At 38.0% G+C, this 27,998-nt stretch overlaps 1 protein-coding gene across 1 annotated transcript in view; it reads right to left on the bottom strand.

Moving 5' to 3' along the window:
• LOC124803706 (protein dopey-1 homolog) overlaps positions 1 to 27,998 on the bottom strand; it is a 370,000-nt gene that overhangs the window by 296,253 nt on the left and 45,749 nt on the right. The window contains exons 3-10 of the mRNA XM_047264693.1: positions 25,185 to 25,275; positions 21,979 to 22,165; positions 21,297 to 21,462; positions 18,683 to 18,872; positions 17,983 to 18,158; positions 14,988 to 15,138; positions 13,681 to 13,814; positions 2,741 to 3,008 (exon numbers count right to left, since the gene is read on the bottom strand). Of these exons, the coding sequence (XP_047120649.1) occupies positions 2,741 to 3,008; positions 13,681 to 13,814; positions 14,988 to 15,138; positions 17,983 to 18,158; positions 18,683 to 18,872; positions 21,297 to 21,462; positions 21,979 to 22,165; positions 25,185 to 25,275 (1,363 nt within the window). The remainder of the gene's footprint in view (positions 1 to 2,740; positions 3,009 to 13,680; positions 13,815 to 14,987; positions 15,139 to 17,982; positions 18,159 to 18,682; positions 18,873 to 21,296; positions 21,463 to 21,978; positions 22,166 to 25,184; positions 25,276 to 27,998) is intronic.

Here is a 27,998-nt window from a genome sequence, read left to right as displayed (position 1 = left end):
AGCCCCTATTATTGCTGAATATATGCCAACTCAGCCTGGCTCAAGGACTTTATCTGTGTGGTATCAACATTTAATACCACACTTGTTAGGAGTTGCAGTTATCGACCGCGGTCCATACTAGTATCGCTGGACCCGCAAGTCGAGACTAGTGCCGCTCCGTGGCTTGCAACAAGTCTCTAGCGTGAGCTCAGCCACTCTTGCTCATGACATCAAGTAGGAAAGTAGTACAGCCTTCAGCCGATAGGAAGCAACCTCTAACAAGGCGCTTAGTTACAGTATGGCCAATGGGATTACTTTGCTCTCTGCACAGAATCCACCAATTCCTTGGTATTCAGAAGCAGGGTGACAAAGCAATTTCTGTGGTCTGGATTTTGCTAGTGGAATTCACGATAAGTAAAAGAGGTTTATCAAACACTACACATATACCTTATTATATTGCTCCCCGTCATAGAACCACCAACTCCTTGGCATCCACAAGCAAGACAACAAAACAGTTTCTGTGCTTTAATTGTAAATGTTTGTGATTAATACAAGCTGTTTTGCAGAAGCAGACATACAACATGTATGTGTGCTTAAGAACACACACATTTGACTGTGTTGCAGTGTTGTTCTCACTAGTGGTTTGTACACATACTTCCTTCATGATGGTGTTGTACTTCCCAGTATATGGCAATGAACTGGATCTTGCCACTTGCCTTATTTACGAGGGTTATTCCAAAAGTAAGGTCCGATCGGTCGCGAAATGGAAACGACTATGAAAATCCGATAAAGCTTTGCACAGATGTGTTGGGTAGTGTCTCTAGTATAACCCCAGTTAGCATCACGTCGCTCTTCTCATTTCTGAGCTCGCAGTGAGTGCGTAAAGATGTCTAGAAAATAGTGTCTGCCGCCAAGTACGAGGGCCTGGTGAGAAATTTCGCCTGAAGCTATGCAGCCAACATTACATAACTGTCGTGCTGTTTCGTCTTCACGACAATTCTCAGCCGCATTCTGCAGGGGCAATGAAGATGCTCCTGCATAGTTTTCAAATGGAAATGTTAGATTACCCACAATACAGTCCGCAATTGTCGCCCCCTGAGTTTCATCTCTGGTCACATGAACCGCTGTCTTTGAAGACAACATTTTGACACAGACAACGAGGTGTAGGCCAGCGTGGAGAATTGGCGGAAAGCACTGGCGGCTGCCTTCTATGATGAGGCTATTGAAAAGTTGGTACAACGCTATGACAAAAGTCTAAGTCAGAACGGCGACTACGTAGAGAAGTAGCTGAAAGGTGTAGCTAACTGTTATAAGTAAAACATTTCTGATGTTCACTGTGGTTTCAATTTGGCAATCAATCGGACCTTACTTTTGGAATAACCCTCGTACATACGACCTTACTTAACTTTTAGGCTGCTGCAAATGTGCTTGTTACAAGCCATATTGAGCACTTAAGCACTTATTTGTTATTGCTTAGCCCATGTGTCTGTATTGACTGCCTATGTTTTGGATAGATACCCACTTGAGGCTGAATTAACTTGTGATCTATTTCATATCATGCTGAATATTTTTGTAGGGTTGACAATGACAACCACACCTGTTACTAAGGGTTTTGTCACCACTGAGGCAATATTAATAATGGGACTGTAAATGTTGTTCAGATACATAACAACAGTGACACTGAAGCTACACTACAGAGGAATTAATGTACTGGTATGATGAATTATTCCTTGACAAATATAGGGTTATCAAAAATATACATTTTTGCAGTTTTCATAGGAATTTACTATCCATGACAAAAGCAGTATGTCTCTTCTTATTCCTCTCTGTTGTTCTATTCCTTCTTCACTACCCATTCGTAATATGTGGTGTTCCAAAGCATTCCTCTCTCTATAAGTCAAGAAGTAAGTCCCTATGGGACCAAACTGCTCAGGTTATATGTGTATAAGTCAAGAAATGAGCATTACTTGTCAGTATCCCTGACATTTTTTGATTGCTCGTCATGGGATGGTACTTGATATCTGCAAGAGAGGTTACTGCTTATCTTAGGGTGTTTTGTAACTCACGTGTCATATTACAATATTCAGAAGTACAAAATATCGCTATAATACAGCATCATTCACTGTGAACTACTGTAATAGCTTATTATACCCTTTTGAGAAATCTGTTTCATTTACTCTGTCAGGTATCTTGTTGTTTTTATTTATTTATCTTGAAGTAGGTGTGCCTCAGTAGATTTGTGACTGACAATGGGTCCATAGGTATGAGGTTCAAACACTGGCCAACTTTAGGATTTTTATCTGCCACTTATCATTATTTCACGCCCACCAAGGTTGGTTAATATGGAAAATGCCAAGTTGCATGTTGGTTTGGGGACTGTGTTAAATGGTTGGTACAGGTAGGTCAGTTTAAAATTTGGAGGAAGGTAAGGAATACTATTTCCAATAGGACCATGCCTAGTAAAGTGCTTCAGCATTCAAACCAACCTTTGGATTGATGAAAGCTTTACCTTACCTAGCTCAATGTGGCACTGACTACCAGTGATATAGCTAGCTCAGTGGTTATCTGTAAGGCTCAGTGATCTTCTTTATGTTCATATTACATGTTAATGCTAAATGCTACAATGTTTCAATGTCTACAAATTTCAAACATATGCTCAATTTCTACAAGTAGACAGTACACATACAGCAATGGCACAATTACAACCCAATTCCAAAGTTACAACCCACTATTCAGGTACATACACTCAAACATACTCTACCTCTAGGAGATTTGGTTGTCCTTGACCAACAGATTTCACTTCATCGTTAACTTTCAAATCCACAGGTTGTGAGATCTTTGCTGTATCAACAGTTGCTTGAGCACCACAAGCTTTATCAAAAAGGGTACCCAAGTAGACCCAAATGTAACATGGCTCAAGTGTGCTGAACAACAAATTAGCAGACTTCAGAAGCTCTTGGCTGCCTTTGTATGTAGCTGTGGAAGCAGCAGAAGCCAGTTTGCCTCCATCACAAGCTAAATAGAGTGTCCTAAAAAGAAATGCTTGTTAGTCTGCTGCTTATTTCACACTTTTATCAGCAAAGTTTGACAACTTCTAAACTGCATTTTTAGCTCATCCCCAATAAATTAAAATTAGAAAAGGAGATCAATATAAAATTACCAGCTGAAAACACAAAAGTGCAAAAATAATACAAATTTTCAAATATTCACAGCATAATTCATGTAGATGAATAAAATCTGGCAGTTGATGGTTAAAGTTAAATTTAACTGTATTAGTTTTAGTGTTAGACTCCATTTACAACATAAGCAGAAAGTCATATCTGTACAATTTGGAAGAACACAAATAAGTGATTGTTGACAAATTCTGAAAATGAGTGCAGTCTTGACTGAGTCAATAAAGACCACATACGCCAATGATAGAATTCATTACCAACTTTCTGAGATTTTTCACAGATGATATAATTATAGGAAAGAAATGTCATGACCAAACTTCTTGTAAAATCTACAGGAATCTTGAACTACCATTAGCTGAAGAGCTGTAGGTCAGGTTTCCATGAACACTATTTCACTACATCTCATACTAACAAGAGAGTCCAAATATCATAATTACACATGTTAATACCTGTGTTGCTATGAACGTACACTTTCCTGGTGTAATACTCCTGACGGAAACCTCTTGGATTTCCAGACAGTTGGCAGTCTTAAAATACTACTTGGTTTCGAAGTGTATCATAATCAACACGTTCTGGCACTGCAGATGTCATAATATTTATACAAGCAGTAACCCCCTCTAAATGGTTGCAGACAGCTTGGTACTGTCCATTCAGAGGGCACATGGTGAGGGGAGTGAAGCTGCAGTGGTGGGAACAGCAAGTGTGCACGAAATTGTTCTCTAATCTCTGTAAGGGCATTCCAGATGCATCGGACAGCGCATGGCATGTACCACCTGCCTTCTTCTTTGGCAGTACATCCATGATATAGGAAGAAGACACACGCAGACTTGTAGCTGCTTGCAATGAGCTGCCACCATCCAACACAATAGCAGGAATTGCAAACCATCCTGATACATAGGGCACATTTCATGTTCAATAAAGAAAGCCTCCCAGCTGAATTACAATGCCTGAGACAATGAAATAATGATTAGTAGGCACTCAAGAAGAGAAAATATGCGGCCAACTGGGAAGAGGAGAAAGAAGACAAGAGAGACACTTTACTTCCTTACTTGGGAACACTCTCAGTAAAGATCAAGGTGTGCTTGAAAAATCCAACATAAAAACTACCTTCCAACCAGTGCCTATGACAAAAGAGCACCTTGGCTCTGTGAAAGACTCACTAAAACTGAATGTGCCTGGAATATACAGCATGTCTTGTGAATGTGGCCATGTATACATTAATCGAATGCAGCGGATATCTTGAAACTCTGTGAGATGACACCAGGCACATATGACTGGGACAAACAGAGAAATCAGCAATAGCAGATGATAAAATAAAGGAAGACCTCATTTGTGACTTTCACAACACCAAGGTGCTATACCGGGCACCTGGATATTGAGACAGTTTTTATAAAGTAATCCACAGACATAAGGACTCAAGGGAATCTAGTCAGTAGGTACAGAGGAAACCAGCTTAGTTTGGCAAAGAATCCCACACTAGTGGTGATACAAGAGTGTGCCCAGCACCATCCAGCTGCAAGACACATTCGGAATGCCCAGACAGAGTTTCGAGCACAGCCTCTAATGCTCTTGCTGATTTCATGCCTGCAAACTTATCTCTTCCCAAGTCGCTGGCCACATAGTTTCCAGTCACCTGCAGCCAGCTGCACCATTAGTGGACCATTCCATGTCAAGTGGTCTAATTTTGGGGAAGGTTCCCGCATGACCATAGTAGAATTTGATGAAATTTTGTGTGAACATTTGCACATGTTCCCAATGAACATTGGTGAAGTTTTACATTCATCAATGTAATACTTGCCGAGATAATAGTCATGTGTTTGGCCCTGTAATGCAGCTTTCATCACTGCACCCCTGAGTTTTCAGCAACTTTGAGACAAAATATCTCCAGCAATATTTTCTTGAAAGAAACAAAACTAGGCTGCCTTGTACAATTTTTTGTGTTCTCTTATGAGCAATAATAAAGATTTAATAAACAATTCTCATTCAGACAATTTTAAGCAAATTTGGCTGAGGAAAAAAACAGCCACTAGAAAAAGTTGAAAATTATTGTAAAAAGAAACTAATGGGTATTTTCAGCCCACTTTATTGTAAAAACAGTTTCTCCAAATACTTTTACACTGTTTTCATTAGAAAGGTCATGTTCTAAAGTACTAAAACACTAGATCTTTTTTGTAACAGTAGCAAATGAATTAAATCTTACATATTTTATTATATTTTACAATTGTTTAGTAGTATCAGGAGAAAGTAAAATCAGAAGTTCTAATGGACAGGAAGTGAACTTAAAAAAAAGAAGGCAAAAAATAACTTTTTTCTTTTTGTTTAAAGTGTTGAGCTCTACAAAATAATTATTTTTTTTTAAAATCAAAGAACATCAAGAACCCAATATCGAAGACAGTATTTTCTTTTTTTCCACACCATAATATAAGGGGTTATCAAAAAGTTTCTGTTCAAAGACCATACAGTCCAGAATCAGCACACCAATCAAAGGAAATCGTCTTGGCGTTGAGGCAATCACTCCACTAATGCACCAGGTTGAAGGTACCCATTTGGTAAAACACCATGAACTGCTGCATGAAGCAGTCTGTAACAGCCTGTGGCACATCCTCTTCTGACAGGAATCGTCGACCTTTCAAGGCCTTAAAAAAGGCTGGCCTCCCAGAGCGATCAGCATCTTGTGCTGAATCATGGAAATTGGCATACAATTCCAAATTGTGGTTTTCAACATATACGCTGGCTCATGCACAGTCTTTATTCTCCAGCGGATGTCCACTTGTGTTTTGTCATTCAGCAGCCCAGAAAAAGAATAGCAACAGATTGGTCCTGTTCAGACACATTTGGTAATAATGTCACCATCGTTAACATTTCCACATTTACTTCACGCCAGTTGCAAAGATAAGCATGCCACACTAATTCCTTGTCTGCATGTTGGTGCTTGTATACCCACATCAGAGTTGTGCAACATTGCATATATGCTGAAGCAGTGCCCTCACATGGAAACTGTTTAATCACCCCTTACAATTTAGATAATTGCTTGAGCTTCTCAGCATGGCAGTTTGCAGTATGGAATTTAAAGAATGCATGCTAGATTGTTGAGACAATTGTACTGAACCTGAAACTACACATATGCAGTTGTTAGCTACACCATACAGCATGATCCACAGGAAATTATTGCATATAATTAATAGATCGATATCAAACAGGACACTCTGGACACAAAGTAAATGGCAGTGAGTGACTTATTGAAGAAGTAGGAACAAAAATTTGGAGTCTGTCATACCATCATTACAGCACCAAACATCCATGTTTGCATATTACAGCCCTTAAATCTGGCCTAAGGGAAGACATAATCCTAATGGATTTTGCAAAAAATTATTCATTTATCATTCAGGACGCAGTGCAAGGATTTTACTGGGAAATATTCAAGCAACTCTCCATCCATTTGTCATTTATTTCCCCAATCTATCAGTTTTTGTGTAGCTAGTGACTGTCTGTGACATGACACAATTGTTGCCCAGGCTTTTGTCAAGGATCTGATCAAATAAGTAAAATACAGTTTGCTCAGATTTACCACATCCATTATTTCAGTGATTGCTCCAGCATACAAAACAAAACTTTCAAAAAATTTCTCAAAGTTTGCTATCATAAAAAGGACTGGAAATATGGTACAACGGAATTTTTTTGCTACATGTCATGAAAAATCATCCTGTGATGGAACTGGGGCTAGAACAATGTAATTAGCAGCAAGAGCAAGCTTGCAACCGCCAGTCAATAGGCAGATTCTTGCACCTATAAACGTACTTGGTTCCTGCACTGAGAGCATTAAATTTGCTTCCATCGGCATAGAAGAAATTGAACAAAATAAAAACTCACAAGAAGAGAGTTTCAAACATGGCATACTCTGGCAGGAACTAGAGAAAATCACAATTTTCTGCCAACTGATTAAACAATACTGCAGATCAGTAGAGTTTTGAAATAATGCATCACCTTTTTTGGTCAAAATTAGTGAAAATAATGAAGGAGGTATATTAACATCAGCCTTTGAGCCAGGACAATATGCAGCATGCATTTATGAAAAAGAGTGGTGGATTGGAAATGTCTTTACCTCTGAGTAGAAGGACACTAACAGGTTTTATGCACCTGCATGGTCCAGCAAATTCATTTGTATTGGCCATCACAGAATGACAAATGTTGGGTTCCAGAACAGCACACTGTTGCACTTACTGCAGCACCATCAGAGGTATCATCTTGTTGTCAGTATGGTTTTTCTTGCAATATTCAACACAAATTTAATCAAACCTCTAAAAAATTCAAGTATCTTTGAGTAAAGATAAGGTTAAGATCTTAAAGAAATCTCTTCTAGCTTTGGCCTGGGGCACTTAAAATGTACCATCAAGACTGGAACCCTGCAGAAACAGAACCATATCAGGCTTGGGATCATTTGGTAAAGAAACCTACCTGTGGCTGCTATTGCATAGCTTTGGGCCTGGCCCCTGTGGTGATGGGGATGCTGGTTTTTCTCACTTTAAAAGAAACCAGCAGTGGTTAAGCCAACAGAGACTAAAGCAACACATTTATAAAAAATTTCATGTCCCATGTAAACTGCAAACTTTTTGGACAGAAATTTGCTATACTTCAGATTGGAAGTAAACTTGCACATGAATAGCATCACAAAGTAGAAAACAGTATCAAAATTCTCATTAACATGAATCCTTTTCCAAAAAATGTCCGGCAGACTGCTATGAACTTGACCAAAATTAACGCAATGTGACAGTGATGTAAAACTTGAAGGCAGTTAATAGAATGTGTGTTCCAGGTATTCTGCAACGAATGTGTGTTCCAGGTATTCTGCAACAATTTTGCTACCATGACCTCCAGTACCTTGGTAATGGATAGTTAAATTTTGAAGTTTATAATTAGTTTGATTCCGTAGTTATTACAGCAGAAAAACTACCTCAAATGTGTCATGAAGGGTCACAACAAAAATGTCCTCCTTTTTTTGGTACATTTTCCACTTCTTCCGACTCGAGGTTTCCCATTCATCAGAAATTTTTATATTGCCTTCCCCACAGTGTATTAAACAACTGCAAAGCATAATTAATTATGATAGACTTAATTTGAGTACAGGTGGAACATGGGTGTTTCTTCATGGTGCTTTTACTTTGTTGTTGCACACTGCATTGCACAACCAAACCAACTTTTTCAGATGGTTTGGAATGTTGTCTTTCTAATGAAAATGATTTTAAGAAGCCTGCAGAAAATACTTTTTTTGTAAAAGTGGGCTAACAGAGTTGTAAAGCTAATGTAGGCTACCACAGAGTATCGTAAGGAAGCGTAGACTACAGTATTTCCAGAATGAAATTTTCACTCCGCAGTGGAGTGTGTGCTGATATGAAACTTCCTGGTAGATTAAAACTGTGTGCAGGACCGAGAATCAAACTCGGGACCTTTACCTTTCGCGGGCAAGTGCTCTACCGACTGAGCTACCCAAACATGACTCACGACTCATCCTCGCAGCTTTAATTCCACTAGTATCCCATCTCCTACCTTCCAAACTTCAGAGAAGCTCTCCTGCGAACTTTTCAGTACCAGCACTCCTGGAAGAGAGGATACTGTAGGGACTTGGTTTTGCCACAGCCTGGTGGATGTTTCCAGAATGAAATTTTCACTCTGCAAAGGAGTGTGCGCTGATATGAAACTTCCTCGCAGATTAAAATTGCTTCATTCTGGAAACATCCCCCCTGGCTGTGGTAAAGCCAAATCTCCGCAGTATCCTTTCTTCCAGGAGTGCTAGTTCTGCAAGGTTTGCAGGAGAGCTTCTGTGAAGTTTGAAAGGTAGGAAACGAGGTACTGGCCGAATTAAATCTGTGAGGACGGGTCGCGAGTCGTGCTTGGGTAGCTCAGTCGGTAGAGCACTTGCCCGAGAAAGGCAAAGGTCCCGAGTTCAGGTCACAGTCTGGCACACAGTTTTAATCTGCCAAGAAGTTTTGTAGACTACAGAAGTTTTCCTAAGGGCTTTGGTCAGTTAAGGTTGTACCGCATTAGCGTACATTAGGTGTGTTGCATACCTATTGGGCATTACCTCATAACGATTGCTTTTTTTATGTATGCAACCAATGTCTTAGCTGATTCAGCTGAAAATCAGAAGTGGTAAACCATCTAGAAACTGAGGGAGGATATACACAGGGCCCCATAATCTAAGGAACATTTTTGTTCTTCATAGTTATCTTCATGTCTGTAACTTAACAATAAAAGTTCTTATAGCAAAACTTAACTTGTCAATGTTTAATTGAGACTTTTTTAAAAAACTGATGATTTCTAGGTTGCACTTGAATATGTCATACAGGGAAAGCTAGAGGCATCAGAAATGTTGTGACAGCAGTGAATTTTGATTTGAGGGAGTGGGAAAGTATTGGGGAGGCTATTCCTCATTTCTGGGTATAACAGGTGCCCATAGCTCACATGGAGAATGCAGTTAACTGGTGTGTACAATAATGGTACAGATCAGGTCATTTGCAGTTAGTTGCAAGATATATGGCAACAGATAAAAAAATTTACTCACCAACCGGCGGCATGAGAACACGCGTATAAAAGTACTAAAATTTGCAAGCTTTTGGAGTCACTGGCTGCTTCTTCAGGCACAAGGGTTGTCTGGGAAGGAAGAGGGGCAAATAAAAAGGACTGGTGAGTTTTAGGAAATGGGTAGAGTTTGGAAAAGTCACCCAAAACCCTGGTTCAGGGGTGATGTGCTGAACAGGATGAGAAAGAAAGACTAATTTCTGGGGACTGCACCGGATGAGATTTGAAAACCTGAGAGTTCAAAAGTGGAAGACAGGGTAATACGCAAGACAGAGATTACTGACCAAACATCAAGTAAGAGTTAATGAGTGTGAAAAGCTAAGCACATTATATGTGGAAGAGGTAAGGAGTAGGGAAAAACAGACAGATCAGAAAATAAAAGGTACATTAAACTAAAAGGAAGTGAAGAAAGGAACAGATACTGAGAAGAAATGCTCAGACTGCAGAAATTAACAAAAATTAAGGCCTGGTGGACGGCAAGAACCAAGGACATGTTTTAACACAAAGGGCATGTTGTACAACACCCTGTCGAAGAGGATGCTCTGCAAAATAATAGTAGTAATGTCAGAGCCTGTTTCAACATATATGCCGTATGAAATCTTCCCCCAGATACCAGTTTCTCAGACCCCTGCATGTGGGAACTGGCATTATGACACGTCCTTGATTCTCGCCATCCACCTGCCTTAATTTACATTTATTTCTTTCCCTTTTGGTTTTCTATATCCTTTATTTTCTGACCTGTCTATTTTTTCCCTGCCCTACCCCCCCCCCCTCCCCTCTATCATACAAAATGCACTTAGCTTTCAGTTCTTATAGACTTGAGCATAATGTTTTGTCAGTAATCTCTGTCTTGTATGTTGGCGACTTTTCCAAGCTACACCCAGTTCCTAACCCTCACCAGTCCTTTTCCTGCATACTTTCTCCTTCCTCTTCCACCCTTCCACCAGAAGTAGGAGCCACTGGCCCCAAGAGCTTGCAAATTTCAACACCTTTATATGTGTTTTCTGCTGCTGCAACTTGGTGAGTAGATTGTTTTTAACTGTGCAGTTATGTTTTTAAAAATTGAGTATTTTTGTTAAGATACGTAAGATTATTAAGCAAGAGTCTAAAATGCAGTTAACAAGGTGCGGAGGATAGTGGATTTGGTGAAACCTGCACATTGTTAAGACTGATTGCTTATTATGCCAAGTTCAGGACACACTGAAAGACAACATGTTTTTGGTGGAAATGATATTTGCTGTATCCAAAATATTACTTCTGAATATGAAGAACTGCATTTGAAAGAACATGAGAGATATAGACCATGCCATTCACATAACATGTTGACAGCTTATCAATTTTTCATGTAATCTACGAGATGTTCTAAATAATGAGTGCACATGACTTGAAACAGTAATACATCAAAATGCTTGAATAAATAAAGCACAAGTTAAATTACTGCATGAATTCATATATCAATATTCAAACCTGTGTAACTACCCAAAAAATTAATTAAAAATAATGCCTAAAACAGAACATGAACTGCTCAAAATGTGGGTATAGCAAACTATGATATCACTGAAAATATAAGTTCAGTGTGGCACATTTTCAGCTTGAAATTTAGAATGGACAAATTGTAGTTAGTTCTTCATTTCGATCAACCAATATAAAACTAATCTATGGTGAAAATGACAACATGTGTTTGTATGGAACAAGAATTAACTTAAGAGATGAGAAGCAGCAGAAAGAAAAAAGAAGAAAAGGAAAAAGGAAAACGATAAGGAATCTTTTGAAATAAAACACACTGACTAAATCTGTGCAAACAGTCCATCACTAATAAGAAAACAGTAAAGAGTTTTATACAAACATTATTTGTTCTTTCTACCAACACTGTCCAGAGATAATATCTGCCTGTCTCTTAATTTCAATTACAGGCTATAGCACTGACACAATTACAAAATTAACCTGGTGAGGTTGTGGTAGGGTTAATTAGACCCTGCTCATTTTGTTTTGTTGGCAGTTCTTTGTTGCGCAGTTGCACATTGTCGAAGATCTCAGTAGCTGTTCACAATGAACAGAAGGGTGGAAGATCTTCTATTCTTACTGATGAGTTCGTGCAAAAAGTCAAAGAATCTATTCATGAAGACTGCCCATTGACAGTGGCTGAAATTTCTGCGATGTTTCCACAACTCTCTAGAACTCTCTTATACAAGATACTCACAGAAATGCTGGAATAATGGAAACTGCGTAAGTTGGGTCCCAAAACAGATTACAGAGCAGCACAAGAAAAATAAGGTCTATAGCACTCGCAAATTTTTCAAGCAACTTGAATTGGAAGGTGAGGATTTTCTGAGCTCTGTTGTGACTGAAGACGAAACACGGGTGGTTTATTACATGCTCGAGACGAAAGGTAGTCATCACAGTGGCATCATACCAGTCCCAAATCTGCCAAAAAATTCAAAACCAATATTTTGGCCACAGTGTTTTGGGACCGAAATAAAATCGTTTTGGTTGAATTTCTGCCGCAGGGAGAGAGCATCAATGCAAAACAATATTGTGAGACCCTAAAAAATCTCAAAAGGAGCATTCAAAACAAAAGGAGGGGAATGCTGATGTGAAGAATGTGATTGTTGCACAATGCCCATCCTCTCAAAGCCTTCGCCACCAAGGCATTCTTTAACTACTCCCCATATTCCTCAGAATTGGTGCCTTCAAATGGTTCAAATGGCTATGAGCTCTATGGGACTTAACATCTGAGGTCATCAGTCCCCTAGAACTTAGAACTTCTTAAATCTAACTAACCTAAGGACATCACACACATCCATGTCCAAGGCTGGATTCAAACCTGTGACCGTAGTGGTCGCACGTTTCCAGACTGTAGCACCCAGAACCGCTCGGCCACACTGGCCGGCCTTGGTGCCTTCAAATTATCATCTTTACACCTCCCTGAAGGACCATATGAGTGACATTAAATTTTCAACCTACGAGTCGGTGCAGAAAGAGGTTCTGAATTGGGGAAAACAGCTGGCAGGAGAATTCTTTCCGGAGGGCACAAAGAAGTTTGTGCCACAGCTCACCACACGCGTTGAATGGATGGCGATAACAGGGAAAAATCATCAACAAGTGTATCAACAATTTCCTGTGGTTTATTTTCAGCACACAGAGAGACAGAGAGAGAGAGAGAGAGAGAGAGAGAGAGAGAGAGAGAGAGAGAAAAGAACATCATTTTCACCAAGAAATAATACCTTGGAAAATGTATTCTCAACCAAATGCATGGGAAAATTGCACGATGATAAACATATGTTTTACAAATTAACACAAGTATTCAGTATGAAGAAAGAGGATGGAGAAGCGGGGGTCGGGGAGGGGGGGGGGGGGGCAACAACTACCATTCTGGGCAATTCAGACAAAAACATAATACAACCAGTTATACCAGTGCATCATAAGGTCGAATACCAAAACACTTTTTATGTGGTTCATAATAGAACTGAACTGAGGCAAAGCACACAATGTTGGGGGCATGGAAATTCAAATGAAAGAAAAGGGTGATGTATACGTACAGATAGTACAACAACTAAAAAAAACAGCAGGTGTGTGTGGGGGGGGGGGATATAAGACGTTCCACCATAAGCCAAGCAAGAATGCTGACTGAAACTTTTAAAAAGCAGAAATGCTGACCATTAAATGAAAAGAAGATTATGAAAGTAACTAACAAAATATTTTGACTGGCAGCCACTAAAAGAGAGAACAAAGTAATCTTAATTAACAAATGGAGTATAGAACTCAACTACTGGAATGGCTGTTGTCCGCAACTAATTTACAAGAGTTGTAATACACAAACAAATATCTGCAAAAGAATGTTTTCCACAAGCTCAGCTAATAATTGTCATTTCCATATCCTTCTCTGTGGCTCAACACCTTTCTATTCAGCGTTCTGCACGTAATGATCAATCGAAAACAGTAAATTACATACCTGAAAACTTCATACAGGATATCATCTAAAATCTCAGGCCCTATGTCTGGCTTGTCCAAGAGAGAAACCAAAAGGCGATAAGGACGAACATCTTGTGGATGACTTGCACTCTGACTTAGAGTAATTTTTATAGCCTATAACAAAAGATTATATAACATTATAACACCCATGACAGACAAAAGGATTTAATATGGATGGTTTAAACATTTAGACTAAAAAAGAGCTGCCATTATTAGACACTTTTATGGGTAAATTCAAATCATTACAGAAATGCATTATATCTTTATACATCTGTCATCTATTTTGAACACCAATATTTCTCTTCTCTCCTACATTAATAGTTAACAATTAGCCCATAACCTAAAATAGCTTACTGACACAAATAAAATACCTTGGATATGTATAATATGAATTTAACATTTAAAAAACTGAAACAGTGAGTTACACTGGAACAAATAATGCAAAAAAATATCATGGTAATTTACACTTTGTGACTGAACTATGCCAAAGTGATGTGTTGCCCCAAGTCTACCTAGCTGAAAAATTATGGTTGTGACTGTTGATACCATATAATAGTTTAATAGTTAATGGTGGAAAGCTGTTTATGGGTTTTTGTCATCTGTTTTGCATGTAATGCTTATACGGGTGGATGGATGGATGTCACACATTTTCAAGGTGGGACTGCAATAGCAGTATTACTGTTGTACCTGTGTGGGAGTGGTGCACCACCGAGTAAGGAGCACTGTGTAACATCGAATCAGAGTCAAATAAGCAATCTCCAACAGTATATATGACTGATGTTTCCCTGTAACTAAATCTTGAAATACAATAAGTGATTGTACATTATGATGCAATATAAGTCTTCATTACAAGAAGAAGTTGTATTCTTTCATAGGCATTTGGAAGTGCTCAAAAATTCTAAGCTTTCAATGCAAAAATAAATGCAGCAGTGACGAAGACCACAATGCTGCCCAGATGTGTTCCAGGAATTCAGAGCAACATCTCAGAACTGCATGATGTCAACAGATCTAAATCTGAACATATAATATAACATGACACATTTAAGAAGGGCAACATTGCAACTGATATCAATATCAATGTGAAATAGTGGCACAGAGCTCAGGTGAACATTAGATTTGTATGTCAATTTACCATTTTAAGTCAGCTCTTGCTCTTTTATACATTTCTACTATAGAGCCATAAATTAACTAAAAATGACACCGCATTCATGAGGAGCTCAGTTCTATATCATAAAATGAATTTACAAAATACAACATTGCACATTTAGGCCTATCTTATATGCATACCTGAATCAAGAGATCTCTGGAATACATCTCAAAATATGGTGAGGTATTGGATGAAGAAGATTCTATGCTGCGAGATTTCTTAACAAGAGGATGTTCTGAACTCAGTAAAGATACATTTACTTCTGATCCTAGTAGCCAAGCAAATAAACGCCTGAAAACAGTATTTCAATTAATATTTTAAAACAATTTATTAACACAGAAGACCTTACTTATTACTGACTTACTCCTTAGCTGATACAAAATGCATTCCAAAATTCTTAATTGTACATGGGAACCATAATATAAACAATTCCATCAAAGTCTTTCTATTGTTACACCGTTGCTACTTTACTTCACTCCTAGACATTCCCTGGCATACTTCATGTAAAATACCTTGGGACCTGCACAAAAACTCATTCTCATCCTGATTGTGGAGCAAGTTCACCTCTCTGTTCTGAAGGGATGGCCACATTTGTTTGCTGTCGTTTGCAGAACTGCAAGCTTCATCCAATAACAGTGGCTGTCTCAGTTGTTCATACACTGATTTTATTACTCATTATTCTAGCCAGAGGCTACCGACTTGTCACATTATCGGGCTTCATGATGTAATAAGTTAATGTGATCATTTGCAAACATGCTAGCTATAGCTTAGAAGTTCTGCTTGTGCAAAGGCAACAGCTGTTAAACTACACCTCGCCAATCACATCATTGCCAAACAGAACAGAACCCCCACCACTGCCACTGCCCCCTCAGCTACTACGCAGTATGTGCAGATATGGCCCAAGTTATTTTGTGCTTTGACAGACATAATACCAGTAGTTCACCAAAAATCGCACTAACCACTATATTTTGCATATAATGTATGAAACAAAAGTCATCTATACTGATTTTATTTTGTAAAAAGAAAAAAACAAATGCTTTCAGCTATGCCACTACATGTGTTTTTATTCTTGTTGACACATAAGAATTAGAACATCATGAAATAATGTTACAAAAATTTTGAAAATTTTTTTTCTAAAGACAAACTTAAATACTACTTATAGAAATTAAGATGCCACATATGGGAAAATCAGAGACATCTTTGGAGAAGAGAGCTTCAGCTTTATGAATACCAAGACTTCAGATGGTTAGCCCATGCTAAGCAAAGATGGGATTGTTTGAAGGTGGAAGGAATACATAGGAGGCCCATACTTAGAAAACAAAGGTGTGGTGCTGACAGTATATTAACAATCTATATCTACATGTACATCTACATCTACATTATTACTCTGCTATTCACACTACTGTTCCACTCTCAAATGGCACGCGGGAAAAATGAGCGCTTAAATTTTTCTGTGCGAGCCCTGATTTCTCTTATTTTACCATGATGATCATTTCTCCCTATGTAGGTGGCTGCCAACAGAATGTTTTTGCAATCGGAGTAGAAAACTGGTGATTGAAATTTCATGAGAAGATCCTGTCGCAACGAAAAAAGCCTTTGTTTTAATGATTGCCACTCCAATTCACGTATCATGTCTCTGGCACTATCTCCCCTACTTCGCGATAATACAAAATGAGCTGCCCTTCTTTGGACTTTTTCAATGTCATCTGTCAGTCCCATCTGATGCGGATCCCACACTGCACAGCAATACTCCAGAATAGGGTGGACAAGCGTGGTGTAAGCAGTCTTTAGTAGACCTGTTGCATCTTCTTAATGTTCTCCCTATGAATCGTAGTCTTTGGTTGGTTCTACCCACATCATCTACATTAAAGTTCCAATTTAGGATATTTGTAATTGTAATCCCTAAGTATTTAGTTGAATTTACAGCCTTCAGATTTGTGTGACTTATCGCGTAATCAAACTTTAGCGGATTTCTTTTAGTACTCATGTGAATAACATCACACTTTTCTTTATTCAGGGTCAATTGCCACTTTTCACACCATACAGATATCTTATCTGAATCATTTTACAATTCAGTTTGGTCAACTGATGACTTTACGAGATGGTAAATGACAGCACCATCTGCAGACAATCTAAGACAGCTAATGAGATTGTCTCCTATGTCATTAACATAGATCAGGAACAATAGAGGGCCTATAATGCTTCCTTGGGGAATGCTGGATATTATTTCTGTTTTATTGATGATCTTCCGTATGTTACTATGAACTGTGACCTTTCTGATAGGAAATTATGAAATTAGTTGCATAACTGAGGCAGTATTCCATAGGCACGCAGTTTGGTTAGAAGACGCTTGTGGGGAACGGTGTCAAAAGCCTTCTGGAAATCTAAAAGTATGGAATCAATTTGACATCCCCTGTTGATAGCACTCATTACTTCATGAGTATAAAGAGCTAGATGTGTTTCGCAAGAACGATACGTTCTGAATCCGTGCTGACTGAGTGTCAATAAATCATTTTCTTTGAGGTACTTCATAATGTTCGAATACAGTATATGTTCCAAAACCCTACTGCAAATCGACATTAGTGATATGGGCCTGTAATTCAACAGATTACTCCTACTTCCCTTTTTGGGTATTGGTGTGACTAGCAATTTTCCAGTTTTTAGGTGCGGATCTTTCTGTGAGCGAGCTGTTGTATATAATTGCTAAATATGGAGCTATTCTATCAGCATACTCTGAGAGGAACCTGTTTGGTATACAATCTGGGCCGGAAGCCTTACTTTTATTAAGTGATGTAAGCTGCTTTGTGACACTGAGGATATCTATTTCTATGTTTCTCATCTTGGCGGTTGTTCTTGATCAAAATTCAGGAATATTTACTTCATCTTCCAATCAGTTTCATGCCACATTTGCAAAGTACCTGCGTGCATTATTCACATGCTATAAGCCTGCCTTGGAAAAGATCAGTTTGGATTCCAGAGAAATGTAGGCACATGCAAGGCAGAACTGACACTATAGCTTATCTTGGCAGATAGACAGAAGAAAGGCAAAGCTACATTTATAGCATCTGAAGGCAGCAGGGACAGAATATAAAGAGAAAAAAGTTATGCACCTTGTGACAATTCTAAACTGCATACCTGTTCAGTGACATATCTCTACGAAGTATGGTAGTAAGAGAGGCCGTTACAAGTCGTACCACATCAGTGCGCAATAACTGGTTATTGTGCATGGGAAATCCCACAAGCAGCAGGTCGAGCGCACTGCGCTGCACCAGCACACTAGTGTCTTGCATACATGCACACAGTGCACTAACCTTAAAGAAAAGTTGAGACTGATCACATGGATGAACAACTTTTACTGTATTTTGGTTTTATTTCTATAGAATAATTACAAAATTTAAAATTTCTAGATAATAATTTTTTACACACCAATAAACTTACTAACTGAACGAAACTTCACTTGCAACAGTCCACTACAATATTTAAGAAATGATCTATGTAGGTCATGGAATGAAGTACCATCACATTAATCGTGTTCAGATACAAGGAGGAACAGAATGCATTAGCAGTATACATTTTTCCCTATCATCAACTACAGCAGTGATTCAGATACTAATTGTTGTCTGGAGGAGGAGAAGTAAAAGATCAATAAGTAGCCACACAGTCTTTATCACACAGACATCACACAAGAAAAACAGGGGGTGGCATGATTACACTATTCAAAATGGCAGTGTGACACGAGGAAATTTAATGGGAATATAATTTATGCTTTCTTACTTTGTTGTGTCATCATTACAAACAATAAAAACCAAAATGAAGTATAAGCAGTGCTTATTACCATAATGTCAACATTGGTCCCCATGATGAATAACTGATCTTCCATAGAAAGCCTCTTGTTGAAGTGTGACAGAACATAGGATATAGCAGGGAGGCGTATACCACTGTTTGCTGCTATGCAATCCCACAGACATCCATAAAAGTGGTTTGGACCTACTCCATCACAAACTTTTTCTAACAATGAGGTAGTTCTGAAAGAAACAGACACTTTATGAATAGAAGAATTACACTACTCTCCACTGCACAATTACAGATGTCTGAATTTCAGTGATTTACTTATCATATTATTTAATAGTTTCAGGTATAAACCATATCCACAAAACATGATTCATTTGATGTTAGCATTTAGCTACTGTTTTTCCAGTAACTATGGTCTGTTGTAACATCCTTAAGCCAATAAAAAATGCTTGATCCTTGAGTAGCACCATTTTGTTAATTTTTCCTGCATAATAAATATGAAAATTTGGTTCGAAAGTTAATATTTGTGTTCAATTTTTTTCCATGCCTGTCTCCTGCCACATTCTCATCTTTATTAGATCATATATGTCCTTTGGAGACAACTTTTTTATAAATATTTATTCAAAGCATAAAACACTGCAACACTTATATAAGGAAATTAGTGGTCAGATAATAAATATAATGAAATTACAATGAAATCCAGACCATTAGCTGCTTACAAGCATTGACAAGTATCAATGGGAACAGTCGAGAATGTGTGCCCCAACTGGAATACGAACATGGGATCTCCTACTTACATGGCAGACGCTCTATCCATCTGAGCCACCAAGGACACAGAGGATAGCGCAACTACACGGACTTATCTCTGGCAAGCTCCTTGTGAGACCCACATCTCCAACTTACTGTCCAGACAATACATTTGTAGTGGCCCTGCCCACTATACTCATTACTCGTGACAGTCAACCTACCGATTCCCATAAGAGTTTGAGCAATACGAGTGCATCCGCACTCAATAAGATCATTGGCCGGTAAGCCTTATCTACAGGGTGGCGCACGAAATGTGTTACCATTCTGTTTTTGTATATAAACTTTATTGTCAATACAATCTGAAAGGAACATATACTACAATCAAGAGCCAGCCATGGAGATTTGTTCTAACTCAGCACATGCTCAATATGTCCACCATTTCGTTTCCTAACTCCCTTCAAACGAACACTGAAGTTAGTGATTACCCTACGGCACGTCTTCCGTAATTTCACTGCAAGCTTGAAGAATAAGTCTTCTGAGCTCCATTAAATCATGTGGATGTTTCGGGAAAATTTTTTCCTTTAGGTATCCCCAAAGAAAAAAGTCACATGGATTAAGGTCTGGACTATTGGGGGGCCAATTTTGTCCGGCACTGAAGCGGCCTGGAAACCTGAGTGAAATGATCTGCATGTCGAAATGCTCGTGTAAAAACTCCAACACAGTGTTTGCAGTATGTGGCCTTACTCCACCTTGCATGAACCACTGCGAGTTGAAGGGCAAGGCAGTAGCAAGAAGCTATGGAATGAAGCTATTGTGAAGCATGCTCAAATAATGCTCGCTGTTCATAGTTTCTTCAAAGAAAAAGGGTCCAATAAGTCCGTGACTGGAAATTGCTGCCCACACTGTAATCCTCGGAGCATAATGTTGTCGTTCATGAAGCACTTGTGGGTTTTCAGTGGCCCAAAAGCGTACATTTTGTTTGTTAACTACACCGTCTAAATGAAAATGTGCCTCGTCTGAAAACCAAACGTTGTTGAGAGTTTCTTCCCTATCATCCACCCACTGAGCAAACAGTAGTCCCTGCTGCTAGTGTTCTTCAGTGAGCTTCTGTGCACAGGTCATCTTGTATGGGTACATATGGAGGTCACTTTTAAGAATGCGTTGAACGGAGCACCTGGATATTCCCAGTTGCACTGCCACCTTTCTACACGGTTTCCCGGGACTTCTCTGTACAGCTACTTGTACCGCTTCAATATTCTTTGGTGAACAAAAAGGCTTAGGCCGAGGTCGCTTCGCTTCCAATACTGTTCCTTCCTGTACAAATTTATCATACAACCTGTGGATGGTCTTCTTGCAAGGGACCCATCGTGTGTTAAACTGTTGTCGAAAACGCCTCTGAGTCGCACCATGGCTTTTCGTTTCATGAAAAAGTAACACAACTGCCGATCATTGTTGTGTCGTCAGTCTTCCATTGTCAGCCATTGCTGCTTACTAGTCTCCTAGCAGCAGTATCATGAATTGCACGTCAGTTTGTAACTCATTTGTTTTTCCAAGCTCTGCTGGTACTGCTGTAGAGATCTCAGCAGGGTATCTAATGTGCTTCGTAAATTGTGAAAGAAACAATTGGTAACACATTTCGTGCGCCACCCTGTATATGAAGATGGTATCTGTTCTTTCGGACATGTCTGAAAGAACAGATACCATCTCCATATAATAAATATTATGTTTGTGCAGTTAACGGAAAATTAAATGCATATAGTTCCTTAAAAGTAACACATACGATTGTTGGGGAAGCATTATTCAATTTATGTCTGTAAACCTTAATAGAGACACTGCAAATGTCATCAGTTTCCATGAACAGTATCAACCATAAACCACATCCACTGAACATAACTGACTTGCCAGCTCACCTTTCAAAATGATCAGAACCTTCTTCTAAGCCTGGTAGAACACCACTCAAGAAACCACTAAGTCCAGGTCTAAGTCTCTCTCCCAGAGGTACAAAATGTGTTTCATATACAGTGAGAAGAGAAGGACGGACATTCATGGCAGCATGGCCCAGAAGTGGAAACAAGCCTAAAATTGTAGATACATATAATTTTTTTGTGGCTCATTATAATATTTAACCTAATAGTAGTTGCAAAAATTGGGATGTCCTTATAATTACAATTTGGAAAATAAGATTACAAAATAAATTTTGAACCAGACATTATAGATGAGAAATTGATAATTGCAGTAACTATCATCACTAGAAATGTTTTACAGCAGGCTTTATTCCCTAGCCTAGTGGGAAAGGAACAAATATCACCACATTATATAAGTTATGATTGGCAATTTTGGAGGACACTAATACAAGAAACCACTCAAAGAAACGAAATTAATTCCTATTCTAACTTTACAACCAACATTGTCTAGATTTAAGTACTATGTTTGCTGCTGTAACATTGTTCTTTTCTTAGAGGAACAACACTCAGTGCACTATTTTATGAACACATACAACATGCTTTTGTCCATAAATAATAAAATCTAAACAGAATAGTTATATTACAAATTCAGTGCAGGATGAATCTGGAGGAAAACTTGCAGACTTACCAGCACTATAAATGAACAGTTCATGGCTTAAACGGTTTGTTCCCATACATTTGAATATTATATCATAAGTCTCAAGAGCTTTTAAATGAACACCTGAAGGCAGTGCTGGATGCATACACTGTGCAAGACGCTTACTGATTTTTATACGGCGTGGAATAACTGGAAATTTCATATAATTCAGCAGCACCTGAAAAAAAAAGAAAGAGACAGAATGAAATAAATGGAAAAGTCCAGCATTCTTACAGTGATATTTCAGAAACAATGCTACTAAATGATGACATTAACTGAAAAAGGAGGCTATAAGCTAACAACACAAAAAAGTAAAACAAGGTTACCCGAATACAGCCCAATTAACAGGTAATTCTAAGAGAATTAGAATATGATATGAGAATCGGAAAGCAGCAGACAGGTTTGGATATTTGGGCAGCATAATACCTGATGATGACAGAAGTAAAAAGGATATAAACCGCAGACTGGCAACAACAAGTAATTCCAACCACTGACATGTGGAAGAATAGTGACAAACTTTGCTCCATCACTTCTACTAGAAGCTATAATTCTGTTGCTAAGCTTTGTTGTACTTTCAGTAAACCAGCTAAAAACTGTTGCGGTGGTACCAACATGGGACTTAATTGCCCATGTACTGCGTGATGCACTGCTTCTTGCAACACGGCTACCCCAATTCTTGTGACCCTTAGGCTGTCTGCTATTGAGCATAACAATCTTATTACAACCATTCTCTTCTCAATCATATTTTATCGATTTCATGTTCTATCAAAGACATTGTTTACTACTCCCATGGTATTCTTTACATGATGTATCAGTTCCACAGTTAACTCTCATACTACCCGAGTGTTATGCAGCACATCTTGTTCCAGATTCATCAGCTGCGTAGTATGCAACTCCACATCTGTCCTATCTTCATCCGCTGCTGCTTGTAATTGTCTTAATGTGTTGGTCAACTCTTACTTTTCCATCTGCCTCTAACCACCTGTGTTTCCTAAATATGTAAGTCTGTGGTGTCATGTCTACAAACAACATGATGTGGCTATTCCTTCAACACAGCTATACATAACTTACTGGTCTGTCCACGGGAACTTCATTTAAATCAGTGGTGCAAACTTGGTGCAAGATAAGCCCACGGAAATAAGATGAAGCACTGGTTCATTCATGATGGCATACCAGAAAATTCCAGTCACTTTCCTGGCGAGACACTGGACGATGCAGTAACAGATGGCTAGTTAAAGGACAGGTCTATCTCCTTCTTGCAACATCAACATCAATCTGTTTGATTATTGTCTATGGGTTCGCCTAATGCAATTTCCATATGCTATAGACATTTATGATGCAAAAACACAACAAAATGTTGGGAGAACCTATAAAAGCTTTTCATAAGTTTGCAAAAATCCAGGGTTTGTGTACACAAAATGAGACTTTGAAGAATGTCCTTTCGTTAATAACAAGTGCAGACTTTATGTACATTCATCATTATGTCCTTTTTCCATCTTCCAGTGGTGTGTAAAAGTATTTTTGCTGCATGCCATACATCTGGTATGATCATATGAGTCGATTGCTTGTATTATTTCCATGTGTTCTTAAGTTTGTATGACATAACTGAAGTTGAACAAATGTGGGTTAAATGTGGATATATTGGCGTAAGGTGTCACCCAGGACTTGCATTCATCCAGATGCATGAAGCAAATCTTCTAAAACCATGAAAGTTAGCTGGTAGACTGTCTCTTAGGATCAAACCAAAATAGTCCTTGTGTCCCCAGAATGGCAGACTGAGCAGCCCCGCCAATGCGAAACAGAATGTTGTGATTTTGTTCTTACATGTTGAGTAGTGTTGCCACCCTGTCAAGTTCAAGAAGACATCAATTCTTTGAGCTGACACTTAAACAAACTTGAAAATTTCTTTTTACTTCTAGTGCAGAAATTTGTAAACTTGTTTTCTGACAGTTCTATAGAGGTTGATAGATAAACATACAGGAAAATAATGGCCATGTCCTTCACCATCTCCACCAGTTACTTGGCCACATTGTGAGGTTTAGGCTGAATAGACAAAACATATACTAGTATGCAGATTAAGCTGTGCTGGGGGAGAGGTCATTCTCAAAACTGGTGACAAACATCAGCCACACACTTTGCAGCCCTGCCTCGTGTTTGAGTTGATCTAGTGAGCGAGTAGAGAGGTATCCGAGGAAATGTGACTAACTCTGCACACAGGGTGTTGAATCTGTTCATTTGTGATTGTAAACAATGAAGAAACAAACATTTATGGTTTCTGTCACATTGTAGGATGGTACCAAAACCACTGCCAAGCCATGAGAAACAGCATATTTATTACAAACTGCATGACAAGCAAATAAACATAAATCACGTAGTGACTGCAAGGGCCACATTTAGTACCGAAGACACTTGTCCATCCTCTGCTGGAATATTGCCAGGTAGGATTGACGGAGCACATCGAAAAAGTGCAAAGACGGGCAGCTTGTTTTGTGTTATTGCGCAATAGGGGTGAGAGTATCACTGATATGATACATGAGTTGGGGTGGCAGTCACTAAAACAAAGGCGGTTTTCTTTGCGGCGAGATCTATTTACGAAATTTCAATCACCAACTTTCTCTTCCAAATGCGTAAATATTTTTTTGACATCCAACTACATAGGAAGACATGATCATCATAATAAAATAAGATAAATCAGAGCTCGAATGGAAAGATTTAGGTGTTCCTTTTTCCCACACGCCATTTATGAGTGGAATGGTAGAAAAGTAGTATGAAAATGGTTCGATTAACCCTCTGCCAGGCATTTAAGTGTGAATTGCAGAGTAACCATGTAGATGTAGATGCAATTGAAAAGTTTTTGCAACAGGAAATATATCTCTAACAGATGGCATGCAACTGATCATGGGATACATTCCCTGTATTAGAGTCACTTGAATAAAACTGTAGCACACACAAAGCACCAGTAGCCTTGCATCAAGAGGAAAACATCCAGCAAAACTATGGAATCACTGAAAAACTAGTCAACATAAAAGTTTTCTAAGTATCATAATATATCATAATGTAAAAAAACTATAACGAGAATCCAATGTTTCAGCCATGGGTTTCTTCTGGATCTACTTAGAAAACTTCTGTGTCAACTGATTCTGGCTGTGGAAGCCTATGCAATTATACTGAAAAACTACTTTATTAATTTAACTTACTTTATTCAGTTTCCCAAGAGCAGATATTAGATCTGCCCACTCACTAGTATATTCAAAGTTTTTCAATGCTTTGTCAACAGCAGAAACATACCTACAAAAATAAAAAAGTAAATAAATAAACACAGAGTAGATCAAATTTATCACAATTATGGTATTAGTACATGGCAACAGAAAAATTATCATAACTAAATAAAAATAATGTTGCAGCAATAGAGCAAGACTAAGTTTTTGTATTTTCCCATTTACTTTTCAAATCCCAATAAAGTTCATGACAAATCACAATTTTTACTGTACCATGTATGAAGTGGTTTTTTCTGTTCCATTAATAAGCCAAATCTGGAATAAAAGACTATTCATAAGTTGTAATTAATTTAATCTCACATCAATGGTGTCACTATAATGAGTGTACAATGTTATTATCTCATTAAAATTTTGTAAGCACATTTTTGTGAGGTATTCACTGTATTTCTTTGCGTGTCTGCCAATTTATAGTTGAGAACATCTTTGCAAAACTGTACCAGAAATGAATCACACTTCAGACCTTATGTTCTGCTCTTTATACACACTTGATCATGCTATTGCCCAAAGTTGAGGTTCACTTCAGACCTTATGTTCTGCTCTTTATACACACTTGATCAAGCTATTGCCCAAAGTTGAGGTTAACTTCATTCAATAGTCACAAAAGTACTTGCAAGACAAGTTCTTCACACAGAAAATATACTTTCTCAGTGTGTTATCAATGAAACAAAACCTTTCACACGTTTTAGAAGCATCTGATCTAATATGGCATCTAATCAATTATGAAATACCATTTCTGGTCCGTCCTTACCTTCAGGAGGTGAAATGTATACCTAGTATCTCCAACAGACATGTTTTAACATAGAAGGGACACACTACTTCCCTTCCATAACTAATAGGTCCTTCGTCAGGGGGATAAGAAGGATATGTCAGGGAAAGTTAACAAGACACACGTCAAAAATTATGACATTCCCAAATCCTTGTTCCTTCCCCAAGAGCTCTGTACCTGCAGTCATTTCCACCACAAAAGCTGCCCCATGTATCCACCCACCATGACTTACTCCAGCCCATCCACTGGTAAATCTTACATCACCAAAAGCAGAATAATATGTGAAACCACATGTCATTTACCAATTAACATTTTCATTGTACAGCTTTTTAGTGTTCAGGAATCAGCATCACTAAGCTAACTGAGCACATGCATAGACACAGAAAAGCTTTTTATTTTTATTCATTCATTTATTCAGCATAATTACGGCTTTCGACTTTTCACACTAATTAAGGCCACAAAAGTAGCTTCCTTTCTGATTGTACTTCTGGCAAAAAAGTTATTCTTGTAGCTGGAGCCCAAGGATTTTATTAATAATACCTTTTGCACTGTTGAAATAATATTTCCATAGAAACTTTTATTGCTAACACATATTTCTTTATACCCAATCAAGAAGAAAAATTACAATCATCATACATTTAGCTTCAAAAATTTTTCAATATAATGAACTTCCTTAAACATTTTCCATCCCCTAATTTACCCCCCCCCCCCCCCCCTTGGGGTTTGTATTTCCAAAAACAGTGAAACACAAATCTTTTTTTATTTTTAACAGAGAAGCCAAACACAAATTTTCATAGATTGAGCTTTGAAATGCTTTCATAACGAAATAATTTCATAAAAAATTTTTATCCTGTATTTCACTCCTTTGGAAGGTAAAAAAAAAAAAAAAGTGTTCTTAAATTTTTTTCCCCATGCAAAAAGTCAAATATCAATTTTCATAGATGTAGCTTTAAAAATGTAGTGCTTTAATAATGATTTATTTAAAAAAGAAAACATTCACCCACTATTTCACCTCATTACAGCTTAAACTGCCAAAAATGCTGAAACATGAATTTCTTTTATTTCTGGCAGAGAAGCCAAACACCAATTTTCGTAGTTCTAGCTTCAAAATTGTCTTAATTGTGACATATTTTCAAAACACCTTTCATCCCCTATTTCACCCCCTTAAGAGAGTAATTTCGAACAGTGCCTTCTTAAACGATTCCTACAGTATAACATCAAAACCCTCTCCAAATTTCAAGTTTCTATCCTTAGCGATTTGGGCTGGACGATTATGAGCCAGTGAATCACTCTTGCCCTATTTCCCTCCTTAATGTTTGAACTGTCAAAAACAGAGAAACACGCCATATCTAAGTGAAAAACGAAATACAAATTTTAAAAGATTTAGCTATAAAAATGCTTTACAATGAAATATTTTCATACATTTCATCTCCAATTTCACCCCTCTAGGAGCTGAATTTTCAAAAACAGTGAAATGTGCAATTTTTTTATTTCTAACAAAGAAGTCAATTACAAATATTCCTAGATTTAGCTTTAAAAATGCTTGTATAATGAAATATTTCCATAAAAGCTTTCAGCCCCTATTTCCCTCACATACGGATTGAATTTCCAAAAACAATGAAACATGTATTTTTTATTTCTAACAAAGAAGCCAAATTCAAAATTTTATAGCTTTAGCTTTAAAAATACTTTCATAATGAAACAGCTTCATAAAACACTTCATACCATATTTCATTCCCTTAGTGGATGCATTTCCAAATACACTAAAACACATATTTCTTTATTTGTAAACAAGAAGTCAAATATCAATCTCCACAGATGTAACTTTAAAAATGCTTTAGTAGTTCTTTAATAATGATTTATTTCCAAAAAAGGCTTTTACCCTGTGAGTTATACCAATTTTTGTAGGTCTAGCTTCAAAACTTCATTAATAGCAACATATTTTCAAAAAAACTTTCACCCACATT

This window comes from Schistocerca piceifrons, chromosome 1, assembly GCF_021461385.2.
Source record: "Schistocerca piceifrons isolate TAMUIC-IGC-003096 chromosome 1, iqSchPice1.1, whole genome shotgun sequence".
NCBI classification, from domain to species: Eukaryota; Metazoa; Arthropoda; class Insecta; order Orthoptera; family Acrididae; genus Schistocerca; species Schistocerca piceifrons.
The sequence above is the reverse complement of the archived record's forward strand: the minus strand, read 5'-3'. Positions and strand labels throughout refer to the sequence as shown.